The sequence below is a fragment of the Malaclemys terrapin genome, chromosome 3, assembly GCF_027887155.1.
Source record: "Malaclemys terrapin pileata isolate rMalTer1 chromosome 3, rMalTer1.hap1, whole genome shotgun sequence".
NCBI lineage: Eukaryota > Metazoa > Chordata > Testudines > Emydidae > Malaclemys > Malaclemys terrapin.
Window position 1 is genome coordinate 114,326,785 of NC_071507.1, and position 15,249 is coordinate 114,342,033.

The 15,249-nt window shown below is 44.2% G+C and overlaps 1 protein-coding gene across 5 annotated transcripts in view; it reads right to left on the reverse strand.

The window, feature by feature from the left end:
- TPD52L1 (TPD52 like 1) overlaps nt 1-15,249 on the reverse strand; it is a 112,936-nt gene that overhangs the window by 68,716 nt on the left and 28,971 nt on the right. For all 5 annotated transcript variants that reach the window (XM_054022397.1, XM_054022396.1, XM_054022399.1 and 2 more), the window contains exon 3: nt 14,985-15,133. In XM_054022397.1, the coding sequence (XP_053878372.1) occupies nt 14,985-15,133 (149 nt within the window). The remainder of the gene's footprint in view (nt 1-14,984; nt 15,134-15,249) is intronic.

Here is a 15,249-nt window from a genome sequence, read left to right on the forward strand (position 1 = left end):
GTAACAGAGCAGAATCTGATGCAGGATCTATATTCCATACTGTGAACATCATTTTAAAAGGGGTTAGAGTGAGTTTATACATGCGTTTGATTTTCACCTGAAGTAACAAGTTCAAATGCATTTGGTGATCTCATTCTCGTCCCCTTTTTGCTTCATCACATTATTTGGCACAACTGTCAGATTCTATTCTGGTCAGTCTTGAATAGAAAAGGGGAGGCAAATCATGACAGAGGTGAAGCTGCAGAGGAATAGAAAAATAGGCCCAGATACTGCCACCCTCACTCATGCTGAATAGTGCCTTCCTCCAGGAGTAGTCCCGGCTGATTTCAACAAGACTACTTCTTAAATAAGGCACTGTTGTGTTGTGAATAAGGATGGCAGAAAGTGGCCTACAGAAAGGTATGAATAGCATTTGTCTGCATTATGGGCCTGATCCAGAGCTCACTGAAGTCAGTAGAAGGACTCCCATGACTGTACTGGGCAAAACCAAGGGGGCCAATCCTGGGTGGCACTCTGGCAGATTTACACCAGATTTACACCAGCACAAAGCAGTCCTAAACCTGGTGGATCCAGCCAGGAGAGTAGGGGGTATCCTCTGGTGATGTCAAGCCAAGATAGCAGCTCCTAATACCAACTCTAAAGTGGCTCTCATAAGTGTCCTAAGGTTGCCATCTGGCCAGTTTTTCTACTACCTTTGCCAGTCACCAGTCAAAAGATGCATGTGCACAGCAAAAAAAAGTGGCACATTGCAGCCACACACATTGTGATCTTAACTACTAGCTGCACACGTGACATCTGGGAGCACGCCATGGCCCAGCCAGTACCCAGGTCCCATGCTGTGTGAATGCTGAGCCCTCACCTGCCAAAACCACAGCAGTGCTTCTTGGCACTGGGGACTGGCCAGGAAGTTGGATAGACCCGTCACCTGAGGGCGAGGGTGACCAGCCAGCAGGATAAGGTAAGGAGAAAGGTAGGAAGGGCAGAGGCTTCTGGGAGGGGACAGTAGGCAGACTTCCTGGACTGTGCTGTCAGAGGTCTCAGTGCCAGCCTTAGAAAGGCTAAAGTGGAGGCTAGCATTATGGCAGACCACAGAACTCATCTGGACACAGATCCAGTGTGTCTAACCCATTATACAAGTGTGTTGAGTGGCTGTAGGTATAGTCCTGTGCCCTGGCACAGGGTTGCAGAATGATTTTGACTCCCTAGATTGTTTGGGGCTGGGGCTGGCCAGTGGCTAGTTTTTCTGAATCTCAGGAGGTGTCAGCCCAAAGGGGACAGGGCCACGGCTTTCCTGTGCTTGGTTATTACTATAACAGCCCCTTGGCATTGACAGTCATTGCAGATCATAGCAAGACTTTGTGGTTTCCATCCTCAGCTGCACTGAGCACTCCTCATTCTGAATGGTGAAACACCCTGAGTAATTGTTTTTTCCTTGTGAGGTCTGATTTAATGGAATGGCATATAGATGCACATATGGAAATGCTATATAGCAGTATTTGCTATTAAATAGCATCCTGGCTCAGTGTTCAAGCCTAACAGATCTCGTCCATGCTAAGAGCCATATTTTCCGAAGCTTAAGTTATTGAAGTTCATAGCTATGCCCCTAATTGTTTTGGTACAATTAATGGGGGAAGTATAGGAACAGAAGGAATGGTGAAAGTAGCTCTGTGTTTCTGATTCAAAAGTAGGGCTGGTGGGAAAGTTTCCATTGAAACCATTTTTGACAGAAAACTGGGTATTAGCAGACTTTAAAAAAAAATGTATAGTTTTCTGTGGAAAATTTCAGTTTTTCATAAAAACACCCCAAATGCCTGAAAACTGAAATATTTTGATTTGGATAGCCCACCATGGTGCCTCATGAGCGTTGTAGTTCTGTTTACTCATGTCTTCTCTATGGTCTGTGCTCCTCAGCCAGACAGCATTTCCCATGATATAACATGGCCAGAAACACCCATAATGCAATCAAGCTACCCTTTAGTTTATAATTACTGACTTGGGCTTTTAAAATAGTATTATTGCTTTTTATTTCAGTTTCATAAAATGCAATAAATCACCAATATTCTCTAAGTAATCTCTGTACATGTTTTGCTACATGACCTATGGGTTGACTTGCTGTCCATTTAAGAGGAGCTGATTTGACAAGAGAAGTTTAGGTAAAAGGAGGTTCTGTGACAATTGGAGGCATAATAAGACAGAGTGAAACTGGGGTGTGTCTTGAGAGCCATCAGACTACATTGTGACATTGAAGAAGCTGCTGCCAGATAATCATTAGGAAACGTTTGGGTATAATAATTATTCCCTGGTAATTTACTAGTCCCAATGCTGTTGCTACCCAAGATGACGCTGGAGTGTCCTGCTGCTACCAGAAAGCCCCAGAAGGGAACTGATGGGCAAAGCTGCCGGTAAAGTTACCTCTTACCGGATGAGCACGGTGAGGATAAAATGTAAAAAAGACTCTTAAGTGTCTGGTCGAGATATATTCAGTGCTTCATGTGAGAGATTGGTGTTCACAGACATATCAGGATAAATTAACCTGACATTTGTAGTTATCATATGAAATTTAATGGAAGAAACAGCAAGAGAAGGCACGGAACTCTTTAGGGCTGTTTCATTCTTCTCTCTTCAATGCTTAGCCGAACAGTTGGCCATATCGATCGTTCGCCATTTGGTCCATTCCCAAGCAGCTGCAAGAGCTTGACGGCTCAAGAGTCCAACATCAGAACAGACTTGATGAACTCATGTAACAGGAGGTCTGCCTCTGGGCTGCCTCCACCCCTCGGTTGGTGGAATTTTATCCCAGATGTTAGAAGCCACCCAGAGAACAGCATTTACTGGAACGTCTTGTGGCATCCTTGCAACATGTCTGAAAAACTTAAGGTTCCATCTGCGGACAATCGCCCCTGTAGTCTGTAGATTAGAGCGACCATAAACATCTACATTACAGATGAAGTCATTCCACTTTATGCCCAATGTACGATGTTGGCATTTTGTGTGGAAAGCCTCCAACTTTGCCCAGTCTGAGTGGTGTAGTGTCCATGTTCCGCAGCCATACAACAGTACGGGAAAAATACAGCTCGAATAGATCCTGAACTTGGTTGTCATGCTGAGATGAGGTGGATTCCATATTCGTTGAAAATGACCCATGTCAGATGCTGCAATACCAATCCGATGGAGAACCTCCATGTGAGAGTTTGAGGAAGTATAGAACCCAAATAGCAAAAGCTGGAGACTGCTTCGACAGTTTCATTATTCAAAGAGAGATTGGAGTCACAGGTGAACCTGGTCCTAGATTTTGCAACTTTGTCTTTGACCATGAAACATGGAGGCCAATCTTAGCCCACTCCTCCTCCATTTTCTGGAGTGCCTCTCGAAACCTGTTGTGGCTCTGTACTAGAAGAACGTTATCAGCGTAATCAAGGTCTGAGATGCCTATGGCCCAGACAGAATGTTGCATTATTAACTCCACTGCCTGACAAAAGAGCGCAGGGCCAAGATACATCCCCCTGCCTGATACCAGATACTGATTTTAAAAGGTGCGGACATCGATTCCCCAGACGTAAGTGGGCAGTGGTTCCATTATGCAGCTCTCTAATCAAGTCCAGCAGAGTGGTAAGGACACCTATGCCCTTTAAGGCCTTCCATAGTGCGACACAGTCAACTGAATCAAATGCAGCCTTAAGATTAATGTATGCTACGTGCAGGGGCTTCCTGAACTCACGGTGCATCTCCGACAACAAGTGGAAGACCAAAATGGCGTCTAATGTGGACCTGTTCCTCAAAGCCTGACTATTGGGGGAGATGCCTCCAATGTAGCAGAGGCTCCAAGCACGCCAGCAAAACATGCACAAACACCTTCCCTGGAATGGACAGCAAGGTGATCAGCCTGTAGCTCTTATAATCACTGTGCAGTCCTTTGCCCTTATAAAGTGAGATCACAACACCGTCCTTCCAGGTGGTTGGCAAGGTTCCTGTTCTCCGCACCAGATGAAAGATGGCCAGAAGTGATTCCACTATAGGGTCAATAGCACATTTTAGCAGTTCTGCAGGGGTACCATCAGCGCCAGCTGCGCGTCCGTCTTTCAGTTTATAGATGGCACACTTTACTTCATCCAGTGTTGGTGCATCCCTACAGGTGTCTGGGTTTGGAAAAGCAGTGGCTGCCAGATCCTCTGGCTGTTGCTTGGTCAGAGCTGGATGGTGGTTCAGGGCACTGTGATAATGCGCCACCCAGTGTGAGAGGACGTCATCATCCGATTTACATGGATGGCCTTGGCTGCCATTCAGGATGCTGTTTGTAGCGACTACCTCTTGACCGCTGAGATTGCGAATAGCACAGAATGCTGGCTTTAGGTCACCCCTGGCTGAGGCAAATTCAACATTGTCCGCCACATGGTTATAATATGCGTCGTGATCACAGAGTGTCAGGGTGCTAAATTTTCGCTTCAGCTGGTTACAAGCACGCTTATCGCCAATCTGGCAAATGATGGCCTTCAATTTAATTATTTGGAAGGCCTTCTCCGATAGCTAAGGTCAATGTGCTGGATGCCTATAGCCAATTGTCTGCTCAGCGGATTGGTGGGGAATGGAAGTGAACAGTGACCAGGCAACCTCCATGTCATCCGGCAGGGCGGCTATAGCTGAGAATCTATTGCTAACGTCAATACAAAACCTGTTGACTAAACCTGGCACACAAAGTGCGTCTATGTCAAACTTCATCATCACAGAGGGCTTACCTGCTCATCAGAGCGTCAAACACCATACGGGCAACCACTAGGTGGTGATCTGTGTTTGCAGCACATTCCGCACCACGATATAATCTACAGGAGGTGAAGAGATGCCTGTCACATGTTTTTTCATAGATTCATAGATTCATAGATTCTAGGACTGGAAGGGACCTCGAGAGGTCATCGAGTCCAGTCCCCTGCCCGCATGGCAGGACCAAATACTGCCTAGACCATCCCTAGTAGACATTTATCTAACCTACCCTTAAATATCTCCAGAGACGGAGATTCCACAACCTCCCTAGGCAATTTGTTCCAGTGTTTAACCACCCTGACAGTTAGGAACTTTTTCCTAATGTCCAATCTAGACCTCCCTTGCTGCAGTTTAAACCCATTGTTTCTGGTTCTATCCTTAGAGGCTAAGGTGAACAAGTTCTCTCCCTCCTCCTTATGACACCCTTTTATATACCTGAAAACTGCTATCATGTCCCCTCTCAGTCTTCTCTTTTCCAAACTAAACAAACCCAATTCTTTCAGCCTTCCTTCATAGGTCATGTTCTCAAGACCTTTAATCATTCTTGTTGCTCTTCTTTGGACCCTTTCCAGTTTCTCCACATCTTTTTTAAAATGCGGCGCCCAGAACTGGACACAATACTCCAGCTGAGGCCTAACCAGAGCAGAGTAGAGCGGAAGAATGACTTCTCGTGTCTTGCTCACAACACACCTGTTAATGCATCCCAGAATCATGTTTGCTTTTTTTGCAACAGCATCACACTGTTGACTCATATTTAGCTTGTGGTCCACTCTAACCCCTAGATCCCTTTCTGCCGTACTCCTTCCTAGACAGTCTTTTCCCATTCTGTATGTGTGAAATTGATTTTTCCTTCCTAAGTGGAGCACTTTGCATTTGTCTTTGTTAAACTTCATCCTGTTTAACTCAGACCATTTCTCCAATTTGTCCAGATCATTTTGAATTATGACCCTGTCCTCCAAAGTAGTTGCAATCCCTCCCAGTTTGGTATCATCCGCAAACTTAATAAGCGTACTTTCTATGCCAATATCTAAGTCGTTGATGAAGATATTGAACAGAGCCGGTCCCAAAACAGACCCCTGCGGTACCCCACTCGTTACGCCTTTCCAGCAGGATTGGGAACCATTAATAACAACTCTCTGAGTACGATTATCCAGCCAGTTATGCACCCACCTTATAGTAGCCCCATCTAATTTGTATTTGCCTAGTTTATCGATAAGAATATCATGCGAGACCGTATCAAATGCCTTACTAAAGTCTAGGTATACCACATCCACCGCTTCACCCTTATCCACAAGGCTCGTTATCCTATCAAAGAAAGCTATCAGATTGGTTTGACATGATTTGTTCTTCACAAATCCATGCTGGCTATTCCCTATCACCTTACCACCTTCCAAGTGTTGGCAGATGATTTCCTTAATTACTTGCTCCATTATCTTCCCTGGCACAGAAGTTAAACTAACTGGTCTGTAGTTACCTGGGTTGTTTTTAGTTCCCTTTTTATAGATGGGCACTATATTTGCCCTTTTCCAGTCTTCTGGAATCTCTCCCGTCTCCCATGACTTTCCAAAGATAATAGCTAGAGGCTCAGATACCTCCTCTATTAGCTCCTTGAGTATTCTAGGATGCATTTCATCAGGCCCGGGTGACTTGCAGGCATCTAACTTTTCTAAGTGATTTTTAACTTGTTCTTTTTTTATTTTATCCGCTAAACCTACCCCCTTCCCATTAGCATTCACTATGTTAGGCATTCCTTCAGACTTCTCGGTGAAGACCGAAACAAAGAAGTCATTAAGCATCTCTGCCATTTCCAAGTTTCCTGTTACTGTTTCTCCCTCTTCACTAAGCAGTGGGCCTACCCTGTCTTTGGTCTTCCTCTTGCTTCTAATGTATTGATAAAAAGTCTTCTTGTTTCCTTTTATTCCCGTAGCTAGTTTGAGCTCATTTTGTGCCTTTGCCTTTCTAATCTTGCCCCTGCATTCCTGTGTTGTTTGCCTATATTCATCCTTTGTAATCTGTCCTAGTTTCCATTTTTTATATGACTCCTTTTTATTTTTTAGATCGTGCAAGATCTCGTGGTTAAGCCAACGTGGTCTTTTGCCACATTTTCTATCTTTCCTAACCAGCGGAATAGCTTGCTTTTGGGCCCTTAATAGTGTCCCTTTGAAAAACTGCCAACTCTCCTCAGTTGTTTTTCCCCTCAGTCTTGATTCCCATGGGACCTTACCTATCAGCTCTCTGAGCTTCCCAAAATCTGCCTTCCTGAAATCCATTGTCTCTATTTTGCTGTTCTCCCTTCTACCCTTCCTTAGAATTGCAAAGTCTATGATTTCATGATCACTTTCACCCAGGCTGCCTTCTACTTTCACATTCTCAACGAGTTCCTCCCTATTTGTTAAAATCAAGTCTTTTGATGTGGTCCAACTCCTTCTGAGTGATGCTATCATGAGAGACCCATGACATCTGGCATATGCAGTGCCACTTGAACCATGACCCAAGAATAGAAAGATTCTGGGAGGCGCAGAACGTGAGCAAGCGGCAAGATTTATCATTGGGTATACCTGAGCCATAATGATCAGTGACGTGTTCAGAAACATTTCGAAGGGAGCCAGTAAGTGTGTTTAGGTCACCCAGGATCACAAGATTATGTGGAGGGACTGTGCATACTAGACATTCCAACTGATCGTAAAAATGATCATCAACTGAATCAACAGATTCCTCTATGACAGTGCGGTAACCATGCCAATGTTTAAGACGTGCAATAAGTAGCCGAGGAGACACTGGAATCCAGGTTATTAAGGAGGACTTGGCCTCATTTCGCAGTAGTGCTACCCCACGTAAGTGGTTGTGGCTGCCAGAATACAGAAGTAAGGAATCTTCCACCTCGTGACAGCTGTGATCTATCAGCCTTGCTTCCGTTAGGCCTGCATCTTCACCACCTGTGCTAGCCATCATTTTCAGGGTTCTCATTGGACCTGTCCACCTCACATAAGGCCCAAGGTGATATTTCAGACAAGCCTTCATCACTGATGGCATAGCTCCAATGAGCGATCCCCTACTTCAGATGTTACACCCGCTCCACCACGATGAGGTACAGGTCGGACTGTTTCATTGCATGACTTATGTTACAACATGGAAATGATCAGTGTGTATTTCTTATTGCTTAGTATTGTATACTGAGAACTGCAAAATTCATTTCAAACATGAAAGTAAGAAGTGCACCCACTCAAATGCAAAGCAAACACCTATAACCAAGCAAGAATTCAGGTTACATAAGCCCCTTTCCTGGGTAGCAAAATGCTAATTAAGAAAATAAATAATTAAAAAAAATCAGTGCAATAAAATTACACCTTAATCCAAAATTGTTAGCTTTGCCTTTAAAACCCACCAACATTGTCCTGCTTCATTAAAAAGTGCAATTATTTATACACAACTCCTCATGCACAAAAGGCTTTCATAAGTCCAGTAACACGCTGCTCTAAGCTAACCAAATTCCTGGCAATCTCTATTCACTGCCTACCTGAGCTCAGAAAATTATTCTATCTGAATGCCTCCTCACCACCAAAAATGTGAAATGAATGAAGTTGATTAACTATTCTTTAGGAAGTTATTGGTATGTTTTATATAGGCAAAAGGGCCTGTGAAAATAAACACCTCCTACCCAGACATGTAGTTTATGCTAAAATCAACCCACTGTAGAATAACAGAGGGAAAGACTGGACAAGAAAATTGATTATGAACAGATGTGAATGATAGAATTCTTAGAAACTGGAAGGGACCTTCATGGTCCATCTGGTCAAGTCCCCTGCACTGAGGCAGGACTAAGTATTATCTAGACCAGAGCTTCTCACAACAAAATTTTTGGTGGCCTCAGAATGCAGTCACCAACTCTTGCGGACAATTTTTCCGAAATACTTAATTAACTTTAGGAGAAACAAATAATTGTGCACATAAACACATCCAAATCATTGTCATTTATTTATATAGGGTTTTTTTGCAGACTCAATAATAAAAAATAATGTATAGTCATCTCTATTCTTTACTGAACCTCAACATCACAGAAACACCAATAAGGTGCTTTGCACATTCTTGTCTTTTTTGTTGTTTCTTTTGCTTTTTTGGTAAAATGTGGATGTCTGTACAACAAGTCTACCCGGAGTTTGCGCCGATTCTTGTGCTTTGCGCATGTCACGGAGCAGGAGCCTCTCACTCTGCCTGGGAGCTGCCAAACCCTGCAGCACGTGGGGGCCACTGAAGTGCTTGCAGCAGCTATAGCAACCGTGAACAGCGAGTGCGACCTCAGGAGGGGGAAAAGGCTGACCTGTCTCTCTGTCCCTGCCTTCTGTGGCCCTTCAGCGAGAGCCCACCCCAGGGAAGATGGGTTGGGAACTCACTGGCTGCCTGCAGAATCCCAGGTTAACCACGCTCTGGCTGGTTGGGAGTGAGGGAACTGCCCAGGGGACTGCCCAAGTGACCAAATGCGGCAGCTGCCTCCACTGACAAGACTTGCCTCTGGCACCACCCACACCAGCCCCACGTCTCCAGAGGCAGAGCCCCCTGAGGAAGTTGCGCAGTGCAGGGTGCCAATCTCTGCTGGTAGCACCAGTGCAAACACCAATGTGGCGCAGTTCACAGTCCTTAGAAACAGTTTTTCAGGAGCAACAGTTGGGTGCCACAGGGAGGGGCACTGGTTTGCCCCTCGCCCCTCCCCCCCCCAGTATCCGCCCATGTTTTGGAGGCTGTCGTGGCCATAAAAAACCCACAGTTGCTACATTTGAGAAACACTGATCAAAACCAGCCCTGACAGACCACCCAGGTCTAACTGGTTCTTTAAAAACTTCCAATGACTGAGATTTCACAACCTCCTAGGTAATTTGTTCCAGTGTTTAAACCAGTATTTACAGTTAAGAAGTTTTTCCTAATGTCTAACCTAAATCTTGCTGTAATTGAAGCCCATTACTTCTTGTCTTGTCCTCAGTGGAAAGGGAGAACAAATTATCACTAAGGCTGCGAGTAGTCTGTCATGGATTTCGTGACTTTCTGTGACCTCCGTGACTTCTGCAGCAGCTGGTGCTGGCTGGGGCAGCCCCATGGCCGGCAGTTTGGGTGTGTAGGGGAAGGGGGTTGGGGAGTATGGGAGGTGCTTACCTCGGGATGGGGGGCTTCCCGGCTCTCACTGGCATGGCCCCCCTGCAGCTCCGAGGCAGCGGAGGGGTATCCACATAGCATGCTGCCTGCGCCCACAGGTCCCGCCCCCACAGCTCCCATTGGCTGTGGTTCCCAGCCAATGGGAGCTGCAGAAGCCAGCACTTGTGGCAGGAGCAGTGAAGCCCCTACCCTGGCCCCTGCTGACTAGGAGCTGCAGGGATGCAGAGCCGGGTAGGAAGCCCCACTACCCCGTCCCTCCCCCAGTACCAGCCCCACCCACCCAGTACCAGCAGGGGTCCCACACCACCTCCCCAAGCACCCGTGGTGCCCTGACCAAGTTTTAGTCAGGGAGGGTATTTTTAGTAAAAGCCATGGACAGGTCACAGGCCCGTGAATTTTTGTTTACGGCCCGTGACCTGTTCATGACTTTTACTAAAAATACCCGTGACTAAAACAGCCTTAATTATCACCTTCCTCTTTATAAACAACCTTATACATACTTGAAGACTTCTCATATTCCCCCTCAGTCTTCCTTCTCCAGACTAAATAATCAAAGTTTTTCCACTCTTTCCTCATAGGTCTAGACGTTTAATTCATTTTTGTTGCTCTCTTCTGGGCTTTCTCCAATTTGTCCACCTTTCCTGAAGTGTGATGCCCAGAAAGGGACAAAGTAAATGAGTTAGCTCAAACAGAAGGTATTTTGCATTCAGGGCTGAAAGATTTGAACAGCCTTCCAGATTTTCTTTTTGAAAGCTACTTTGCTGCAAAATGCCAGAGCTATTGTTGCAAATATAGCATCCGACTGGAATTAATGGGAGTTGCCCCTGTGCACAGAGGGCAGAATTTAGCTCTGTGTGTGCTATTGTCCCAAAGCTATGTGGCGACCTTGCAAGTGGCTTGAATCTATAGGAAACATTGGCCCATGGAGCCCATATTTATGGTCTTCTACAGGAGAAAAGCCATGAGCATTTTCTGCTGGACAGAATCCTTTGAAGGTGACATTTCTGGCACTATCAACAACACTTCCATGAAGTTGGTGAACATCTAAAATGTTTTCAAACCTAGATGCTTAAAGTTAATGCCTATATCTACAGTTAGGTATCGGGCAGATTTTCAAAGGCACAAATAGCAGTTAGGTGGTCAAGTTACCACTAATTTTTGGGTACCCCCCATTTCTGGAAGCCCATTTAGGCTCTTTCCAAAAATCAATGATGGGTTGGGTGCATACTTCTTCGTGCTTTTGAAAAAAAGGAGCCTTATTTTTGGAAATGCTGAGTGTCTACAAATCTCATTAACGTTTGCTTGAAAGTCAGGCAATTTTAATTAAGATAGCTAATATGGATTTAGGAGTCTAAATTTGGGCACCCAAATATTTTGGCCTTTGTTCTTTAATTGGCTCCTGATTTAATAAGGATGAAGGCAAATATAAACAAGGAACCTTTGTGGGTAAGGCACTGACTCCATGCTACCACATTGAATTAGAATGTTTATTCAACCTACAGTCATCATCTACCACCAGATTTTTGCCAGGAGAGATCCTTCAATGTGAATTCCCACTGAAGCCAACAGAAGCCCAGGTTGTGCAGCGCTTTGCAGATTTCGATGCTTTAGGGGGAGGCACAAAGGGCAGTTTAGACACCTATCTCCAGTTAATTTTCAGTGGGATAGAGAGGCCTAAACTGTCCTTTGTACTTTTGAAACTCTTCCTTACCACTCTTAATTTTTAATTGTAGTGACTGTCCTAATGATCAGGTCTCATGCAAATCATCCTGCTTAAGTGCCCCTTCTATACAAGCTTAAAATGGAAAAGTTTGATTTAGGAATTCTGCTGGGCTGCCTCACTGAAGTTTTAGTTCTGGTGCCTCATGACCATATTCTTTCATTAAACCTGGCTGAAATACATCTTCATGTTTTAGGATGTTTGTGTTCATTAAAAATACTCACAAAGCCAAACCTTTACATGGAAAACACAATTTGTTTAAAAAAAAAAAAAAAATCATTTTGCCAAAACCCCAATTTTTTATCACAAAACAGCTTTGACAGAAAACTTTTCCCCCCACACTACAATTACATTAGGTCAGTGGTCCCCAAACTTTACCTCCCACCCTCCCTTACCCCTGTCTCCACCTCCCCCATCCCCTGAGCAAGATCCAGGATTGGGGTTCCGGCTCAGGGCAGGGGGGTGCGGAAGGGGTAAGGGGGCAAAGGCTGGGACTCCAGCTGGAGCCAGGGACAGGGCTGAGAGCAGAGTCTTGGCCAGGGGCCCCGGGAGCAGGGGCCGGAGCCAGGAGTGGAGATGGGTGGTGCTCCCACCCCACTCTCCCGAACATTCCTCTGTGCCCCCCTAGGGGGGGGCGCTCCCTACAGTTTGGTGACATCTACACTAGATTTTCCTTTTTATTATTATTCGTTCAATACTCAAGTGCTGTCATTTTAGGGAAGATACAGTGTGTTCATAAATATCAAGTTTCAGAGTAACAGCCGTGTTAGTCTGTATCCGCAAAAAGAAGAACAGGAGTACTTGTGGCACCTTAGAGACTAACAAATTTATTAGAGCATAAGCTTTCGTGGACTACAGCCCACTTCTTCGGATGCATATAGAATGGAACATATAATGAGGAGATATATATACACACATACAGAGAGCATAAACAGGTGGGAGTTGTCTTACCAACTCTGAGAGGCCAATTAATTAAGAGAGGAAAAAAAAAAAAAAAAAAAAAAAACTTTTGAAGTGATAATCAAGCTAGCCGAGTACAGACAGTGTGATAAGAAGTGTGAGAGTACTTACAAGGGGAGATAGTCAAAGTTTGTAATGGCTCAGCCATTCCCAGTCCTTATTCAAACCGGAGTTGATTGTGTCTAGTTTGCATATCAATTCTAGCTCTGCAGTCTCTCTTTGGAGTCTGTTTTTGAAGTTTTTCTGTTGTAATATAGCCACCCGCAGAAAATAACAGAACACCACTAGCTGTCACCTTCAGCCCCCAACTAAAACCTCTCCAGCGCATCATCAGAGATCTACAACCTATCCTGAAAGATGATCCTTTACTCTCACAGATCTTGGGAGACAGACCTGTCCTCGCTTACAGACAACCCCCCAACCTAAAGCAAATACTCACCAGCAACCACACATCACTGAACAAAACCACTAACCCAGGAACCTATCCTTGTAACAAACCCCGATGCCAACTCTGTCCACATATCTATTCAAGTGACATCATCATAGGACCTAATCACATCAGCCATACCATCAGGGGCTCGTTCACCTGCACATCTACCAATGTGATCTATGCCATCATGTGCCAGCAATGCCCCTCTGCCATGTACATTGGCCAAACCGGACAGTCTCTACGCAAAAGAATTAATGGACACAAATCTGACATCAGGAATCAAAATACTCAAAAACCAGTGGGAGAACACTTTAACCTGTCTGGTCATTCAGTGACAGACCTGCGGGTGGCTATATTACAACAGAAAAACTTCAAAAACAGACTCCAAAGAGAGACTGCAGAGCTAGAATTGATATGCAAACTAGACACAATCAACTCCGGTTTGAATAAGGACTGGGAATGGCTGAGCCATTACAAACGTTGACTATCTCCCCTTGTAAGTACTCTCACACTTCTTATCACACTGTCTGTACTCGGCTAGCTTGATTATCACTTCAAAAGTTTTTTTTTTTTTTCTCTTAATTAATTGGCCTCTCAGAGTTGGTAAGACAACTCCCACCTGTTTATGCTCTCTGTATGTGTGTATATATATCTCCTCATTATATGTTCCATTCTATATGCATCCGAAGAAGTGGGCTGTAGTCCACGAAAGCTTATGCTCTAATAAATTTGTTAGTCTCTAAGGTGCCACAAGTACTCCTGTTCTTCTTTTTTCATAAATATCGATGTTGAATCCCCGCTTTAAGTGCAAAACTCAACCTTAACTATGGAGCTGAGACCTGCACCTCAATAACGACTTAGTTTTAGAGCTGCTTGTTTTGTCTGTCTCCTGTCTTGCTGAAACACCATTTCTCCCAGATACAGCTTTTACCTCAGTTATTCAGTCAGAAGTTCAAAGTGCTGTACCTGCCCTAGGTCTCCACATTTTGTGGCGGACTCAGGGTAGGTCTGATCACTGTTTCTTTACATGCATCAGTAACTCCTTTCCTCATGCGAGGCCTATGCTAGTATTACTTGGCAGCACAAACGAAAAACCAACTCCCCACCCCACAAACAAGCACCCTTTTGGCAGACAACAATGAGCGCTAGACCATTAGGGTTCTACAATATCATTGGTTTGTTTTTTAAAAGATTTACAGATAGAGACTTTTACTGAGCTGGTTTGTTAACACTTGAATTTCAGTTACCATCGTTTCTACATTGCAAGTGGTACCAATACCCTGCATTTCTACAGTACCTTTAATTCATGGATCTCACCTAAATTGAGCTTCTCCACATACTTGGAAACTAGGCAAGTATTCTGGATATCCATATTACGCACAGGTAAACAAAAGCTGAGACACATTAAGCTATTTGACTAAGCTCAAACTGCAAGCCAATAGCAAAGCTCTGAATAAACTCAGGAATCATGAAGTTAAGTCCCCCTGTTCTAACCGTTAGATACAGCACTGTTTCTCCTATGGCTACTGCCTGCTTTCACTTATTGAAGTCAACTATGAAAAACTGTAGAAAATTCCCATATGGAGTCACACACAGCAGTTCTGTGAGCACTGGAAGTATTTTTTTTTAATTCAAACAGAAGTATGTTTCTTGCTGCTGCTGCTGTTTCGGTACAAAGAAAAAAGCTAAGTAGGAAAACAAATATTATGCCATGAGATCAAAAATATTGTCCCACCAATCTGGGGTTCATGTGATATGGGCAACATTTGGTGGGGTACTGTAGGATTTGTTGTTGTTACAGGTTGTTTTTTTAACCACTTAAGTGCTTTGAAGAACCTGCCATGTCAGTTCCTGTAGCTTACTCAAGTTTGGCCACATTTTTCAGCAGATAGCACTGTATGAGGGCCCAAAATACAAAGTACACAATATGCTACTCAGTGGAGAAGAATGAATTTGTACAGGTTTTGTACTCACGCAGAAGTCGTCTGCATGTCGTGCCAGCTTTTGCTAAAGTTCTGTTTCAGCTCATTCATCAGGTTGATACCAAGCTTTTGTTTTATTTCTGCCAGGTGCTTTTCTTTGGCTGCTAACACTTGCCGTAAAGTTGAAATTTCATCCTCTAGCTGAATAGAATAAAAAAAATGTTAGCTAGTCATGGAAAGATAAATAAGTATCACATGGTCAGAGTTAAAAATCTCTACTGAGGTTCATGTGAATCTGTATTTGACAGTGAGGCATA